This window comes from Bufo gargarizans, chromosome 4 (assembly GCF_014858855.1).
Source record: "Bufo gargarizans isolate SCDJY-AF-19 chromosome 4, ASM1485885v1, whole genome shotgun sequence".
Lineage (NCBI taxonomy): Eukaryota > Metazoa > Chordata > Amphibia > Anura > Bufonidae > Bufo > Bufo gargarizans.
Window position 1 is genome coordinate 315,931,624 of NC_058083.1, and position 19,118 is coordinate 315,950,741.

The following is a 19,118-nucleotide window of genomic DNA, read 5'->3' on the forward strand; positions in this document are numbered from 1 at the left end:
CTACACTACACTACACCCCCCCCCCCTCGTCACTTATTAACCCCTTATGAACCCCTAATCACCCATGATCACCCCATATAAACTCCCTGATCACCCCCCTGTCATTGATCACCCCCCTGTCAGGCTCCGTTCAGACGTCCGTATGATTTTTACGGATCCACGGATACATGGATCGGATCCGCAAAACACATACGGACGTCTGAATGGAGCCTTACAGGGGGGTGATCAATGACAGGCGGGTGATCACCCACATAGATTCCCTGATCACTTCCCTGTCATTGATCACCCCCCTGTCATTGATCACCCCCCTGTCATTGATCACCCCCCTGTCATTGATCACCCCCCTGTCATTGATCACCCCCCTGTCATTGATCACCCCCCTGTCATTGATCACCCCCCTGTCATTGATCACCCCCCTGTCATTGATCACCCCCCTGTCATTGATCACCCCCCTGTCATTGATCACCCCCCTGTCATTGATCACCCCCCTGTCAGGCTCCATTCACACGTCCGTATGATTTTTACGGATCCATGGATACATGGATCGGATCCGCAAAACACATGCGGGCGTCTAAATGGAGCCTGACAGGGGGGTGATCACCCATATACACTCCCTGATCACCGCCTGTCATTGATCACCCCCCTGTAAGGCTCCATTCAGACGTCCGCATGTGTTTTGCGGATCCGATCCATGTATCCATGGATCCGTAAAAATCATACGAACGTCTGAATGGAGCCTTACAGGGGGGTGATCAATGACAGGGGGGTGATCACCCATATACACTCCCTGATCACCCCCTGTCAGGCTCCATTCAGACATCCGCATGTGTTTTGCGGATCCGATCCATGTATCCATGGATCCGTAAAAATCATACAGACGTCTGAATGGAGCCTTACAGGGGGGTGATCAATGACAGGGGGGTGATCACCCATATACACTCCCTGATCACCCCCTGTAAGGCTCCATTCAGACGTCCGCATGTGTTTTGCGGATCCGATCCATGTATCCATAAAAATCATACGGACGTCTGAATGGAGCCTTACAGGGGGGTGATCAATGACAGGGGGGTGATCACCCATATACACTCCCTGATCACCCCCTGTCATTGATAACCCCCCTGTAAGGCTCCATTCAGACGTCCGCATGTGTTTTGCGGATCCGATCCATGGATCCGTAAAAATCATACGGACGTCTGAATGGAGCCTTACAGGCGGGTGATCACCCATATACACTCCCTGATCACCCGCCTGTCATTGATCACCCCCCTGTAAGGCTCCATTCAGACGTCCGCATGTGTTTTGCGGATCCGATCCATGTATCCGTAAAAATCATATGGACGTCTGAATGGAGCCTTACCAGGGGGGTGATCAATGACAGGGGGGTGATCAGGGTGTCGATATGGGTGATCACCCCCCTGTCATTGATCACCCCCCTGTAAGGCTCCATTCAGACATTTTTTTGGCCGAAGTTAGCGGAAATATATATATTTTTTTGTTTGTTTTTTCTTACAAAGTCTCATATTCCACTAACTTGTGTCAAAAAATAAAATCTCACATGAACTCACCATACCCCTCACGGAATCCAAATGCGTAAACATTTTTAGACATTTATATTCCAGACTTCTTCTCACGCTTTAGGGCCCCTAAAAAGCCAGGGCAGTATAAATACCCCACATGTGACCCCATTTTGGAAAGAAGACACCCCAAGGTATTCCGTGAGGGGCATATTGAGTCCATGAAAGATTGAAATTTTTGTCCTAAGTTAGCGGAAAGTGAAAATAAAAAATTTCTTTGAACTCGCCATGCCCCTCATTGGATACCTTGGGGTGTCTTCTTTCCAAAGTGGGGTCACATGTGGGGTATTTATACTGCCCTGGTTTTTTAGGGGCCCGAAAGTGTGAGAAGAAGTCTGGGATCCAAATGTCTAAAAATGCCCTCCTAAAAGGAATTTGGGCACCTTTGCGCATCTAGGCTGCAAAAAAGTGTCACACATCTGGTATCGCCGTACTCAGGAGAAGTTGGGGAATGTGTTTTGGGGTGTCATTTTACATATACCCATGCTGGGTGAGAAAAATATCTTGGTCAAATGCCAACTTTGTATAAAAAAAATGGGAAAAGTTATCTTTTGCCAAGATATTTCTCTCACCCAGCATGGGTATATGTAAAATGACACCCCAAAACACATTCCCCAACTTCTCCCGAGTACGGCGATACCAGATGTGTGACACTTTTTTGCAGCCAAGGTGGGCAAAGGGGCACATATTCCAAAGTGCACCTTTCGGATTTTGCAGGCCATTTTTTTACACATTTTGATTGCAAAGTACTTCTAACACATTTGGTCCCCTAAATTGCCAGGGCAGTATAACTACCCCACAAGTGACCCCATTTTGGAAAGAAGACACCACAAGGTATTCCGTGAGGGGCATGGCGAGTTCCTAGAATTTTTTATCGCAAGTTAGTGGAATATGAGACTTTGTAAGAAAAAAAAAAATTAAAATTAAGATCATCATTTTCCGCTAACTTGTGACAAAAAATAAGAAGTTCTATGAACTCACTATGCCCATCAGCGAATACCTTGGGCTGTCTACTTTCCGAAATGGGGTCATTTGTGGGGTTTTTCTACTGTCTGGGCATTGTAGAACCTCAGGAAACATAACAGGTGCTCAGAAAGTCAGAGCTGCTTCAAAAAGCGGAAATTCACATTTTTGTACCATAGTTTGTAAACGCTATAACTTTTACCCAAACCTTTTTTTTTTGCCCAAACATTTTTTTTTTATCAAAGACATGTAGAACAATAAATTTAGCGAAAAATTTATATATGGATGTCGTTTTTTTTGCAAAATTTTACAGCTGAAAGTGAAAAATTTCATTTTTTTGCAAAAAAATCGTTACATTTCGATTAATAACAAAAAAAGTAAAAATGTCAGCAGCAATAAAATACCACCAAATGAAAGCTCTATTAGTGAGAAGAAAAGGAGGTAAAATTCATTTGGGTGTAAGTTGCATGACCGAGCGATAAACGGTGAAAGTAGTGTAGTGCAGAAGTGTAAAACGTGGCCTGGTCATTAAGGGGGTTTCAGCTAGCGGGGTTTAAGTGGTTAAGGACTCAGCCCTATTTCACCTTAAGGACTTTGCAATTTTTTGCAAATCTGACCAGTGTCACTTTAACTTATCCAGGCCATTCTGAGATTGTTTTTTCGTCACATATTGTACTTCATGACACTGGTAAAATGAAGTAAAAAATAAATAAAAATGTTTGCATAATAAAATACCTAATTTAAAAAAAATTTGGAAAAATTAGCAAATTTCAAAGTTTCAGTTTCTCTACTTCTGTAATACATAGTAATACCCCCAAAAATTGTGATGACTTTACATTCCCCATATGTCTACTTCATGTTTGAATTATTTTGGGAATGATATTTTATATTTTGGGGATGTTATAAGGCTTAGAAGTAAATCTTGAAATTTTTCTGAAATTTACAAAAACCCAATTTTTAGGGACCACTACAGGTCTGAAGTCACTTTGCAAGGCTTACATAATAGAAACCGCCCAAAAATGACCCCATTCTATAAACTACACCCCTCAAGGTATTCAAAACTGATTTTACAAACTTCGTTAACCCTTTAGGTGTTGCACAAGAGTTATTGGCAAATGGGGATGAAATTTGAGAATTTCATTTTTTTGCCTAATTTTCCATTTTAGCCCATTTTTCCACTAACAAAGCAAGGGTTAACAGCCAAACAAGACGGTATCTTTATTGCCTTGACTCTGCCGTTTACAGAAACACCCCATTTGTGGCCGTAAACTACTGTACGGCCAAGCAGCGGGGCGTAGAGTGAATGGTGCGCCGTATGGTTTTTGGAAGCCAGATTTTGCTGGACTGTTTTTTTGACACCATGTCCCATTTGAAGCCCCCTGATGCACCCCTAGAGTAGAAACTCCATGAAAGTGACCCCATCTAAGAAACTACACCCCTCAAGGTATTCAAAACTGATTTTACAAACTTTGTTAACCCTTTAGGTGTTGCATAAGATTTAATGGAAAATAGAGATACAATTTCAAAATTTCACTTTTTTGGCAGATTTTCCATTTTAATATTTTTTTTTCCAGTTACAAAACAAGGGTTAACAGCCAAACAAAACTCATTATTTATGGCCCTGATTCTGTAGTTTACAGAAACACCCCATATGTGGTCGTAAACTGCTGTACGGGCACACGGCAGGGCGCAGAAGGAAAGGAATGCCATACGGTTTTTGGAAGGCAGATTTTGCTGGACTGGTTTTTTTGACATCATGTCCCATTTGAAGCCCCCCTGTTGCACCCCTAGAGTAGAAACTCCAAAAAAGTGACCCCATTTTAGAAAGTACGGAATAGGGTGGCAGCTTTGTTGGTACTAGTTTAGGGTACATATGATTTTTGGTTACTCTATATTACACTTTTTGTGCGGCAAGGTAACAAGAAATAGCTTTTTTGGCACTTTTTTTGTTGTTATTTACAACATTCATCTGAGAGGTTATATCATGTGGTATTTTTATAGAGCAGGTTGTCACGGACGCGGTGATACCTAATATGTATACAATTTTTTTTATTTATGTACGTTTTATACAATAACTTCATTTTTAAAACCCAAACATTTTTTTGTGTCTCCATAGTCTAAGAGCCATAGTTTTTTCAGTTTTTGGGCGATTATCTTGAGTAGCATCTCATTTTTTGCGGGATGAGATGATGGTTTGATTGGCACTATTTTGGGGTGCATATTACTTTTTGATCGCTTGCTATTACACTTTTTGTGACGCAAGATGACAAAAAATATATTTTTTTACACCGATGTTTTATTTTTTACGGTGGTCACCTGAGGGGTTAGGTCATGTGATATTTTTATAGAGCCACTCGATACGGACGCGGCGATACCTAATATGTAAACTTTATTTTTATTTCTGTAAGTTTTACACAATGATTTCATGTTTTATCATGTTAATCATGTTTTAGTGTTTCCATAGTCTAAGAGCCATAGTTTTTTCAGTTATTGGGCGATTATCTTGAGTAGGGTCTCAATTTTTGCGGGATGAGATGACGGTTTGATTGGTACTATTTTGGCGTACATGCGACTTTTTTATCACTTTTATTACCTTTTTTGGGAAGTAAGGTGGGCAAAATTTCAATTTTCTCCTTTTTTTTTTTATTATGGCGTTCACCGTGCAGGGAAAGTAACATGACCGTTTTATAGATCAGGTCGTTACGGACGCAGCGATACCTAATATGTGTAGTGGATTTCATTTTTTTTTTTTTTATTCAGTGATAAATGTTTTTTTTTTTATCTTAACTTTTTTAACTTTTTTTTGGACCCAGACCCACTTGGTTCTTGAAGATCCAGTGGGTCTGATGTCTGTATTTTACTTACACTTTGTCTGAACAGATCTATGCCTTTAGCATAGATCTGTTCAGCACCATGGACAGCAGGACGCCTGAGAAGGCGTCCTGTTGCCATGGGAACATTCCCCGTCTGCCACAACTTCGCAGACGGGGAAGGGTAAGCACACGGCTGAGGGGGGCTGTCGGGGGGGCTCTCTCCCTCTCCATCGGGGGGCTGCAAAGGCACAGCAGCCCCCCGATGGAGAGAGCTCCCTGACCGATGACAGTTAACCTTTTCCATACCGCAGGGTTTATATCAGAAGCCAACGAATTTTCAAGGCCTGCCGCACCGCCTGCCTCCCGCAACGCCCCCATCTCCTGGGGTAAGAGAAGCAATAAAAAAAAAATTGCAAATCAGCCATTTTGACCCTTTTTTCCATTTCGCCATTTGCCATATTGGAATTAAATTTTTATATTTTAATAGTATGTGCATTTTCAGTCTTGGTAATACCCATGATGTTTATATTTATTGTTATTTAGGTATTCATTTTTTAATTATACGGAAAGGGAAAATGATATATTTTTTTATATATTTTTTAACATTTTTTGTGATCATTATGTGCCTCATATATGAGCTTATTACATTTTTTCATTTTGGTTTATCAGGAATTTATTATTAGCTTATTTTACTTACTTTTGCTAATTTCTTAACCTGGCCTGTCACCTGGTGGCCAAAATAAGAATTGCAGTTTGAATACTGTTAGCCTACTTCGTAAGACTACCAGTATTCAGCGCAACTACCTATGCCCAGATTGAACACATGGGGCATAGGTAGGGAGCCTGGAAGTGCGAGCTTCTGGGTTTCTGCGCATTTAGGTGCCGTGATCTCACTTGATCACGGCATCTAAAGCATTTAACTACCGCAAATCGGCATTATTGCCGGTCACGGTAATTAGCTGCAGGTCTCTTCTGTATGAAACAGCAGAGATCTGCAGGCCATGACGCCCGCTGCAACTGCGAGCGGGCGTCATGTTTACACATCGCACCAGTGGCGCACATGTACGCCGCTGGTAGCCTAAGGGTTAAACTATTAAGAAAAGTTTTCAAGAGCGTTTCTCTCATTCTCGGGTCTGAAGCAATACCGAGGAAGAAAGGAAAACTCTTGAAAGCTTGTCTTTTAAGTATTATGTTAGTACAATAAAAAGGTATCCCTGCATACCACAATACTCTTGTATTTTGTAATCTTATTTATACAGTGGATATAAAAAGTCTACACACCCCTAGTAAAATGTCAGGTTTCTGTGAGATATATTTTTGCGCAACGGCCGGATCGCGGACCCATTCAAGTGAATAGGTCCGTGATCTGCTGCAGCTGTCCCACGGACTGTGCTCGTGCATTGCGGGCCGCATTTTCCAGGCCGCAGCACGACCACGGGCCACACACGCCAGTGTGAAAGAGGCCTTAATGTGACCTATAAACTGTACAACTCAATTGAAAAATAAACTGAAATCTTTTAGGTGGAGGGAAGAAAAATAAAATAAAATATAATGTGGTTGCATAAGTGTGCACACCTTTAGGGTCCATTTACATTTCCGTGATGTGTTGCGGACCCGCAAATTGCGGTTCCGCAACACACCCAGCCGGCACCCGCTATAGAAATGCCTATTCTTGTCAGCAGCTGCGGACAAGAATAGGACATATTCTATCTTTTGCGGAGCTGCGGACCGAAAGTTCGGGGCCGCGCTCCGCAAATGTGGAAGCGGAGAGCACATAGTGTGCTCTCCGCTTCACGTCTGGGCCTATAGAGAATGAATGGGTCTGCACCCGTTCCGCAAAATTGCGGAACGGGTGCGGACCCTTTTGCGGACGTGTGAATGGACCCTTATAACTGAGGATCTAGCTGTGTTCAGAATTAAGCAATCACATTCAAATTATCATGTTAACTATCAGCATACACCTGCCATCATTTAAAGTACCTCTGATTAACCCCAACTAAAGTTCAGCTGCTCTAGTTGGTCTTTCCTGAAATTTTGTTAGTCGCATCCCACAGCAAAAGCCATGGTCCACAGAGAGCTTCCAAAGCATCAGAGGGATCTCATTGTAAAAGGTATCAGTCAGGAGAAGGGTACAAAAGAATTTCCAAGGCATTAGATATACCATGGAACACCGTGAAGACAGTCATCATCAAGTGTAGAAAATACGGCACAACAGTGACATTACCAAGAACTGGACGTTCCTCCAGAATTGATGAAAAGACGAGAAGAAAACTGGTCTGGGAGGCTACCAAGAGGCCTACAGCAACATTAAAGGAGCTGCAGGAATATCTGTCAAGTACTGCCTGTGTGGTTCATGTGACAACAATCTCCCGTATTCTTCATAAGTCTGGGCTATGGGGTACAGTGGCAAGACGAAAGCCTTTTCTTACGAAGAAAAACATCCAAGCCAGGCTACATTTTGCAAAAACACATCTGAAGTCTCCCAAAGGCATGTGGGAAAAGGTGTTATGGTCTGATGATACCAAGGTTGAACATTTTGGCCATAATTCCAAAACATATGTTTGGTGCAAAAGCAACACTGCACATCACCAAAAGAACACCATACCCACAGTGAAGAATGGTGGGGGCAGCATCATGCTTTAGGGCTGTTTTTCTTCAGCTGGACTTAGAGCCTTAGTTAACCACTTCAGCCCCGCTAGGTGAAACCCCCTTCATGACCAGAGCACTTTTTACACTTCGGCACTACACTCCTTTCACCGTTTATCGCTCGGTCATGCAACTTACCACCCAAATGAATTTTACCTCCTTTTCTTCTCACTAATAGAGCTTTCATTTGGTGGTATTTTATTGCTGCTGACATTTTAACTTTTTTTGTTATTAATCAAAATGTAACAATTTTTTTGCAAAAAAATGACATTTTTTCACTTTCAGCTGTAAAATTTTGCCAAAAAAACGACATCCATATATAAATTTTTCGCTAAATTTATTGTTCTACATGTCTTTGATAAAAAAAAAAATGGTTTGGGTAAAAGTTATAGCATTTACAAACTATGGTACAAAAATGTGAATTTCCGCTTTTTGAAACAGCTCTGACTTTCTGAGCACCTGTCATGATTCCTGAGGTTCTACAATGCCCAAACAGTAGAAAACCCCCACAAATGACCCCATTTCGGAAAGTAGACACCCTAAGGTATTCGCTGATGGGCATAGTGAGTTCATAGAACTTTTTATTTTTTGTCACAAGTTAGCGGAAAATGATGATGATTTTATTTTTTTTATTTTTTCTTACAAAGTCTCATATTCCACTAACTTGCGACAAAAAATAAAAAATTCTAGGAACTCACCATGCCCCTCACAGAATACCTTGGGGTGTCTTCTTTCCAAAATGGGGTCACTTGTGGGGTAGTTACTTTTTTGCTGCCAAGGTGGGCAAAGGGGCACATATTCCAAAGTGCACCTTTCGGATTTCGCAGGCCATTTTTTACACATTTTGATTGCAAGGTACTTCTTACACATTTGGGCCCCTAAATTGCCAGGGCAGTATAACTACGCCACAAGTGACCCCATTTTGGAAAGAAGACACCCCAAGGTATTCCGTGAGGGGCATGGCGAGTTCCTAGAATTTTTTATTTTTTGTCGCAAGTTAGTGGAATATGAGACTTTGTAAGGAAAAAAGAAAAAAAAAGAAAAATCATCATTTTCCGCTAACTTGTGACAAAAAATAAAAAATTCTAGGAACTTGCCATGCCCCTCACGGAATACCTTGGGGTGTCTTCTTTCCAAAATGGGGTCACTTGTGGGGTAGTTATACTGCCCTGGCAATTTAGGGGCCCAAATGTGTAAGAAGTACCTTGCAATCAAAATGTGTAAAAAATGGCCTGCGAAATCCAAAAGGTGCACTTTGGAATATGTGCCCCTTTGCCCACCTTGGCTGCAAAAAAGTGTCACACATGTGGTATCGCCGTACTCAGGAGAAGTTGGGCAATGTGTTTTGGGGGGTCATTTTACATATACCCATGCTGGGTGAGAGAAATATCTTGGCAAAAGACAACTTTTCCCATTTTTTTATACAAAGTTGGCATTTGACCAAGATATTTTTCTCACCCAGCGTGGGTATATGTAAAATGACACCCCAAAACACATTCCCCAACTTCTCCTGAGTACGGCGATACCACATGTGTGACACTTTTTTGCAGCCTAGATGCGCAAAGGGGCCCAAATTCCTTTTAGGAGGGCATTTTTAGACATTTGGATCCCAGACTTCTTCTCACACTTTCGGGCCCCTAAAAAGCCAGGGCAGTATAAATACCCCACATGTGACCCCACTTTGGAAAGAAGACACCCCAAGGTATTCAATGAGGGGCATGGCGAGTTCCTAGAATTTTTTTTTTTTTTTGCATAAGTTAGCGGATATTGATTTTTTTTTGTTTTTTTCTCACAAAGTCTCACTTTCCGCTAACTTAGGACAAAAATTTCAATCTTTCATGGACTCAATATGCCCCTCACGGAATACCTTGGGGTGTCTTCTTTCCGAAATGGGGTCACATGTGGGGTATTTATACTGCCCTGGCTTTTTAGGGGCCCTAAAGCGTGAGAAGAAGTCTGGAATATAAATGTCTAAAAATGTTTACGCATTTGGATTCCGTGAGGGGTATGGTGAGTTCATTTGAGATTTTATTTTTTGACACAAGTTAGTAGAATATGAGACTTTGTAAGAAAAAACAAAAACAAAAACAAACAAAAAATTTCCGCTAACTTGTGCCAAAAAAAAAATGTCTGAATGGAGCCTTACCGGGGGGGGTGATCAATGACAGGGGGGTGATCAATGACAGGGGGGTGATCACCCATATAGACTCCCTGATCACCCCCCTGTCATTGATCACCCCCCTGTCATTGATCACCCCCCTGTCATTGATCACCCCCCTGTCATTGATCACCCCCCTGTAAGGCTCCATTCAGACGTCCGTATAATTTTTACGGATCCATGGATCGGATCCGCAAAACACATGCGGACGTCTGAATGGAGCCTTACAGGGGGGTTATCAATGACAGGGGGTGATCAGGGTGATCACCCCCCTGTCAGGATCCATTCAGACATCCGCATGATTTTTTACGGATCCATGGATACATGGATCGGATCCACAAAACACATGCGGACGTCTGAATGGAGCCTTACAGGGGGGTTATCAATGACAGGGGGTGATCAGGGTGATCACCCCCCTGTCACTGATCACCCCCCCTGTAAGGATCCATTCAGACATCCGCATGATTTTTTACGGATACATGGATCGGATCCACAAAACACATGCGGACGTCTGAATGGAGCCTTACAGGGGGGTTATCAATGACAGGGGGGTGATCAGGGAGTGTATATGGGTGATCACCCGCCTGTCATTGATCACCCCCCTGTAAGGCTCCATTCAGACGTCCGTATGCTTTTTGCGGATCCGATCCATGTATCCGTGGATCCGTAAAAATCATGCGGACGTCTGAATGGAGCCTTACAGGGGGGGTGATCAGTGACAGGGCGGTGATCAATGACAGGGGGTGATCAGGGAGTGTATATGGGTGATCACCCGCCTGTCATTGATCACCCCCCTGTAAGGCTCCATTCAGACGTCAGTATGCTTTTTGCGGATCCGATCCATGTATCCGTGGATCCGTAAAAATCATACGGACGTCTGAACGGAGCCTGACAGGGGGGTGATCAATGACAGGGCGGTGATCAGGGAGTTTATATGGGGTGATCATGGGTGATCAGGGGTTTATAAGGGGTTAATAAGTGACGGGGGGGGGGGGTGTAGTGTAGTGTGGTGTTTGGTGCGACTGTACTGACCTACCTGAGTCCTCTGGTGGTCGATCCTAACAAAAGGGACCACCAGAGGACCAGGTAGGAGGTATATTAGACGCCGTTATGAAAACAGCGTCTAATATACCTGTTAGGGGTTAAAAAATTCGGATCTCCAGCCTGCCAGCGAGCGATCGCCGCTGGCAGGCTGGAGATCCACTCGCTTACCTTCCGTTCCTGTGAGCGCGCGCGCCTGTGTGCGCGCGTTCACAGGAAATCCCGGCCCTCGCGAGATGACGCGTATATGCGTGACTCTGCGCAGGGCCGCCACCTCCGGACCGCACATCTGCGTTAGGCGGTCCGGAGGTGGTTAAAGGGATTCTGTCACCAGTTTTTGACCCCCACATTCAAAAATATGGTTATGTGCATGGAGCTCTTGTGATTCCTAATGTGGTCTTATAAGCTAAATCTGTGTGCTCATTTAGTGTAAAAAAACGTTTTATCTAACCTGTCATTCATCTCACTAAGGTGCACAGGGGGATGCTCATGTCTTTCAGATGCCGCCCGCACCCGCCGCCGTTTGTGCCCAGCTCCTCCTTTGCTGTCATCAGCGCCGCCTCAGAATCCTTTGCTACTCCTCCGGCTCTCCCTCACTCCCCCCTCCTTCTTCTCTAACATCCCGCGCGTGCGCACAGGCTTGTGCCTGATGCGCCCGTGCGGACTTCTCCGTTCGGCTTCACTGAGCGAAGTGCGCATGCGCCGGCACTTCACTCAACCTCCCGATGACCTGAAATGTTCAGACCACATTAGGAATCACAAGAGCTCCATGCACATAACCATATTTTTGAATGTGGGGGTCAAAAACGTGACAGAATCCCTTTAAGCTAGAGCGAATTATGAACAGTTCCAAATAGCAGTCAATATTGGCACAAAACCTTCAGGCTTCTGCTAGAAAGCTGAACATGAAGAGGAACTTCATCTTTCAGCATGAGAACAACCCAAAGCATACATCCAAATCAACAAAGGAATGGCTTCACCAGAAGAAGATTAAAGTTTTGGAATGGCCCAGCCAGAGCCCAGACCTGAATCCGACTGAAAATCTGTGGGGTGATCTGAAGAGGGCTGTGCACAGGAGATGCCCTCACAATCTGACAGATATGGAGTGTTTTTGCAAAGAGTGGGCAAATCTTGCCAAGTCAAAATGAGCCATGCTGACTCATACCCAAAAGACAGTGCTGTAATAAAATCAAAAGGTGCTTCAACAAAGTATTAGTTTAAGGGTGTGCCCACTTATGCAACCATATTTTATTTTTATATTTTTTCTTCCCTCTACCTAAAAGATTTCAGTTTGTTTTCCAACAGTTGTACAGTTTTTCCGTTTTGCGGGGCGTTTTCTGGTGTTCCGTATACAGAACCCTTTATTTCAACGTGTCCGCAAAAAATAAATTAAAAAAATGAATGTACTCCGTATGCATTCCGTTTCCGTATCATGCAAAGATGAAACATGTTCTATATTTGGCCGCAAATCACGTTCCGTGGCTCCATCAAAGTCAATGGGCCTGCAAAAAAAAAAAAAAACGGAATGCATACGGAAATGCATCCGTATGTCTTCCGTATCCGTTCCGCTTTTTGCGGAACAATCTATTGAAAATGTTATGCCCAGCCCAATTTGTTCTATGCAATTACTGTATATGCCATACAGAAAAACAGAAACAAAAAAAACGGAACAACGGATCAGTGAAAAACGGACCGAAAAACACTGAAATAGCCATACGGTAGTGTGAAAGAGGCCTAAAGGTGGAAAAAGTTCTGAAATGATTTATCTTTGTCTCATTTTTTAAATCACAGAAACCTGACATTTTAACAGGGGTGTGTAGACTTTTTATATTCACTGTATAAATGCATTTTCTTTTTTTCAGTAGTATGATTAAGTGGTAAAAATGATTAGTGGCGCCCCCCCCCCCATTTTTGACTGCTGTATCTTATGTGCCCCCCTATATATTGTTCCTAGAGAGGCCACTGATGTCTGGTGTTATCACCACACATCCCATGCACAGAATTGTTCAGGATAGGAAGACAAGATACTCACCCAGCAAAGGCCTCTTCAATGACCTCCGTCTTCTGCAAAAGGAAACAAAAATATTAAATGGTTCGACTCCACCCATCTCTAAGGAACAACAACTAACACACACTAATGAAAAGTCAATACTTTCGGCCCCCTTAAAGGGGTGGTGCACTAATTTCCTCTCAGCCTGGCAGGACCTGCGTTGGTGATCATACCTCCCTGATCCCCAGCCTCTGCTGCTCATCTCAGGTCCCTCCATGTAAACTTACTGTTTGACGCCGCTGCAGACAATCCCTAAGGACTATTCACATGGGCAGATGATCAGGTGCCCATGTGAACATTTTGATCACCTGATGAGCACCCATCTGCAATCAGTGTAAATGGGCCCTCAGCTACAGCAAGCGTCACTGAGTGCTGCCCTTACAGAACTCACTGTGAACTTGAATACAGCATGAGAAACGGGCACTGGTCAATAATGGAGCGCTCGGCATATTGATTGAGGTACAAGAAAACACCCAGTGGCCCCCAAATGTGATAAAATAACAAAAGAACACATAGCGCATTTCCCCCACACCGTGCGCGCTGAAGCGGTGACTTAGCAGTATAGGACACAAGGCCTCCTCCAGTCATATGACATATTAATGGTAATGATAACTTTTTATTATTATTCTCTGCTTTATGTTGTATCTATCATCTTAAATTCATTGTGTGATACAGGTGCAGTGGTTTTAGAGACTGGGGTGTATCATGGCCCTTCTTGTGTCTCTGTACTGAATTTACAGAGAATCTATCACCCTGATTCTGGACCATCTACAGTAATATATGAGTAGTACTGCAGATATGGAGTCCAGGTCACTATATTTTACTTTCCTACTGCCTCCCATTCCCCTGCTATCAGCGCTTAGAGCTGCATTGAAATACATTGTCAGGACTGCTGTGCATGCGCTCATGAGTCCTCTACATTATGTTAGAACAGCACAGCAGTCCAGACTGAGCACTGACAATGGGGGAACGGAGGACAGTCGGAAAATAAATAGTGATGTGCAGTACCACTCATGTATCACTGTAGATAAGGGATCTCAAACTGCGGCCCTCCAGCTGTTGCAAAACTTCAACTCCCAGCATGCCCGGACAGCCTACAGGTATCAGCCTACAGCAGGGCATTGTGGGAGTTGTAGTTTTGCAACAGCTGGAGGGCCGCAGTGTGAGATGCCTGCTGTAGATAATGGTCTAAAATCAGAGTGATAGATTCCCTTTAAGACTAATTTCACATCAGGAGGCTGGGAGTTTGGGTCAGAGGAGCAGTGTTCGGCCCTGAAAAATGTGTCTGATATTAGTCAAAGGGGGTCATTTATCAAGCTGGTGTAAAGTAGAAGTGGCTTAGTGCCCTTAGCAACCAATCAGATTCCACCTTTCATTTTTCACAGCTCCTTTGGAAAATGAAAAGTGGAATCGGAATGGTTGCTATGGGCAAGTAAGCCAGTTTTACTTCACACCCGTTTGATAAATGTCCCCCAAAGTGTTACAAATGTTTTACTCTCTAAGTATTGTTTGATACAAGGTCTGGGTGCTATTTTATATAAAATGGTGAGTGATAAATGGTATTTTTATATATATATATTTTTTTTTATTATTATTTCATTTGGGGCTCTGGTACAGTTTTCTTTGACAACCCCCTTAAGATTCCCCATCAGCGATGACCCTTACATAATGCTAAACTGTACACCAATTATTAATAGGACCGGTTCACAGTATTAGCCAGGTGTTGTACGGGTGCCTCCGCACCCTGCTGCATCTCTTCACACTGGATATCAGATCTGATGAGGGTCAGTAAAGGGGCATTTTCAATTTCAAGCCGGGTATCAAAAATCAGGCGGTAATATGTAAGTAAATATAGAATCCTAATGGCAGCTGGACCTTGACTGCTATTTATGGCCCATCTGCTACACAGGATCCAAGCCCACGTTATACAGTCCTGTATGATCACCTGGATTCAGCTTACAGATAATGAGCATGGGAAAGCGGCTCACAGATTTTATTAAAGGGATTTTACAATGGATGACCTATCCTCAGTATTACATCGATGGGGGTCCGAAACACGGCAGCCTCGCCGATCAGGTGTTTGGAGGGAAGGCCACGTTCACTTCTATGGGACGGCTCCTTCCTATTCAAGTGTATGTGAAGCAGCTGTCCTACTGGAGTGAATGGGACGGCTTCTTGTTATTCCACTGCATGCAAGCATGAGCGCGGCCTTCTCTTCAAACAGCTGATCGGTGGAGGCGCCGGACCCCGCCAATCTGATATTGAGTCCCTATCCTATCAATATTGAAATCCCCGAAAACCCCTTTAAAGGGAGTCTGTCACCACATTTTAGCATGTTAGACCGTTAAAATAGGGTTATGTGATCCAGCCAGAACATAAAAACGGTACCTTTGTAGTAGAAAACGGACTTTTCTTTTTGCCGAAAATGAAGTTATAAGATTATGTTCTGAGCCCTCTCAAGTGCCCAGGGCGGTCTCTCAATCCTCGGAGCCCCAGGCAGGCACCTCCTAAACGGCTCATAACCCCGCACTCCGTGCGCCTCTGCCCGCCCGTTTACTCCCCTCCCCTGTCCTTTTCCACTGCGGCTGTGCGGTCCAAATCGTAGCGGGCTTTAGCTCTGCCCTAGCCGTTTTACTGGCTAGGGCAGAGCCAAATCCCGCCCATCAGTGCCGGTGACGTCACCGGGCTGCCTGTCAGTCCCATAGAGAGCCCGGTATGTCACCGGAACTCAGAAAAATGCCTTTGCCCTGCGCGATTTAGCGCAGGGCAAAGGAGAGCATCGGAGCATGAACTGCTCCGATGCTCATGTCAGGGGGGCTGCCGGGGTGAAAATGGAGGGATGTCCAGGTTCAGCTCTGAACCTGGACAACCCCTTTAATGTGCCAGCGCATACAGCAGGGGTCCGGCTATCAGTGACTGCCGGACCCCTGCAGCCCGCCTGATCAGAGTGCCGTAGCTGTACGGCGCTCGATTCCTATGGGTTAAAATCTTATCTACTTTGCTGCTACTTTAAATGTTGTGGGTTTTCTGCATGCAATTCCACAGCATACATGCCAAGTATGGCGGTATTATAAGAGGGCATTTAAAGGGAATTTGTCACTTTGATTACAGGGCTCGTGCAGAATCGTGGTATGGATTCTAATTCCATTATGGTCCGTGGTAGTGGAATCCATAACGCGATTCTTCGATAACTTGAACTTTAGACGCCAAACAAGTTCGCTCAACACTACTCGTAATTACACTGCACTTCTGAGACAACGGGCAGTGTAATGAAGAGGAAGCAGCAATGTCTCTTCTTCAAACAGCTGATCAGCAGGGGTGCCAGGCGTCAGACCCCAGCCAATCAGATATAGATGACCTACCCTGTGGCTGCACAACCCCTTTAAGCACTACAACAAAAAATAGTACTGGTGACACTGACTTCCAAACAGTACTTCATATGTCTATACTGCCACCCACCCCCATGCAATGCTCTTCTGTAGGACATTACCATGAATTGTGAGCTTGTGCCCATGATGGTGCCCGAGTCCTCTCTGTGTATTACAACACACGGGGGAATGGGAAAGCAGGGTCAGCAGAACTACTCATGTAATATTGCAATTAAAGCAGACCTGTCAATACGAAATGCAGAGCAATCTGCTGGCAGAATGTGATAGAGCAGGAGGAGCTGAGCGGACCGATTTGTAGCTTTGTGGTAAAAGACCCAACAAAACTTTAAATTTTATACTTTTAAGTCTCTGTTTTTTCTGAGTTTAGTTGTACATGGGGACCATTTTTATCAGTGACTGACAGCTATCTTGATATACACACACAGAGAATGCCATCAATCATTGATAATAGCCAAATGGGCCATCTTCAGCTCAGAAAGAGCAGAGATTTAAAAAGTATAAAATGATGAGTTTTGGTGAATCTTTTCCCATAAAACTAGATATCAGCCTGCTCAGCTCCTCCGGCAGTATAACTGCATTTCCTGGTGACTGGTTCTCTTTAGTAATGGCTAATCGAGGTGACCGACTTCTGCGTAGTAATGTCTGGTGACAGAAACTCTGACATCTGCATATACAGCTGTCCTTTGACATATGAACTAACGGTCATCAAAATTTGCAAGAAGATCTTTTAGAAACTTAAAGGGGTATTGTGGTAGATAAAAGTTATCCCCTATCCACAGTTTAGTGTGGGTCCCACTGCTGGAGAACGGGGGCTCCATACTCCAAGCTGATCCCCTGGAAAGAACGGAGAGGCCAGTCGCACAAACGGTCAGCAGCTCCGTTCATTTCTATGGGAGTTCCGAAGAGAGCCAAGTACAGTGCTCAGCCATCTCCGGAACTGCCACAGAAATGAATGGAGCGTCCACTCCGGTCATTTCAGGGAAGCAGCAGGGGGCATGGTCCCCCATTCTTGTGATCAGTGGAGTTCCCAGCCGTAGTACTCCCACTGAACTTATAGTTATGCCCTATCTTGTGGATAGGAGATAACTTTTACCTACCGGAATACCTGTTTAAAGGGGTTGTCTCACTTCAGCAATCAGCATTTATCATGTAGAGAGAGTTAATACAAGGCACTTACTAATGTATTGTGATTGTCCATATTGCTTCCTTTGCTGGATGGATTCATTTTTCTATCACATTATACACTGCTCGTTTCCATGGTTACAGAGCACCCTGCAATCCATCAGTGGTAGTCATGCTTGCACACTATAATAAAAAATGCTGACCTCTCTGGTGTCCGGGACCAAGGGAGCGCACATATGCTGGTGCTTTTTCTATAGTATGCAAGCACAACCACGCTGATGGATTGCAGGGTGGTCGTAACCATGGAAACGAGCAGTGTATAATGCAATGGAAAAATGAACCCAACCACAAAAAAAAAGCAATATGGACAATAACAATGCGCCCACAGCCCGTCACCTAGCGCTGCCTGGTGCGCCCACAGCCCGTCACCTAGCGCTGCCTGGTGCGCCCACAGCCCGTCACCTAGCGCTGCCTGGTGCGCCCACAGCCCGTCACCTAGCGCTGCCTGGTGCGCCCACAGCCCGTCACCTAGCGCTGCCTGGTGCGCCCACAGCCCGTCACCTAGCGCTGCCTGGTGCGCCCACAGCCCGTCACCTAGCGCTGCCTGGTGCGCCCACAGCCCGTCACCTAGCGCTGCCTGGTGCGCCCACAGCCCGTCACCTAGCGCTGCCTGGTGAGCCCACAGCCCGTCACCTAGCGCTGCCTGGTGAGCCCACAGCCCGTCACCTAGCGCTGCCTGGTGAGCCCACAGCCCGTCACCTAGCGCTGCCTGGTGAGCCCACAGCCCGTCACCTAGCGCTGCCTGGTGAGCCCACAGCCCGTCACCTAGCGCTGCCTGGTGAGCCCACAGCCCGTCACCTAGCGCTGCCTGGTGCGCCCACAGCCTGTTACATATGCATTTGGCTGCAGTACATAATAAAAGAGATATGTATGAGCCCCTGGCATTACTATATGAGCTCTGTGTGGAGGACACACTTTCTTTCTGCCATGTGCTACTACTTCACCCTATAAACATAGCTCTCAAAATGTAATCCAGAAAGACAGGGGTTAATCCTGTACTGTCACCATCAGCCCCATCACTGGCGGCAGCTGCTCCCCATAACCCCACTGGGTGCCCACTTACCACCACCTCCTCGAAGATGCTCTGTAGCTGGGACTCCATGTGCACGGAGGAATACCAGCCGGGCGCTACAAGTCTGCAGGGCACCGCGACAGTGGCCTCACCACACACTACACGTCATGCTGCTCACACTACAATGGAAGTGCCACAATGTCACACAATAACCAGCTATTGCGACAATACATAGTGCACAACAGTGGGGGTTCTCACTATTGTCTCCGGGTTACTGAGCGCAACCTATA

General features: G+C 44.8%; 1 protein-coding gene across 1 annotated transcript in view; it reads right to left on the minus strand.

Annotated features, from left to right (window-relative positions):
- The window catches only part of MED23 (mediator complex subunit 23), a 100,844-nt gene extending 81,726 nt beyond the window's left edge, over positions 1-19,118 (minus strand). Inside the window, 2 exon segments of the mRNA XM_044288675.1 lie at positions 13,228-13,259; positions 18,880-19,118. Of these exon segments, the coding sequence (XP_044144610.1) occupies positions 13,228-13,259; positions 18,880-18,918 (71 nt within the window). The 5' untranslated portion in view covers positions 18,919-19,118.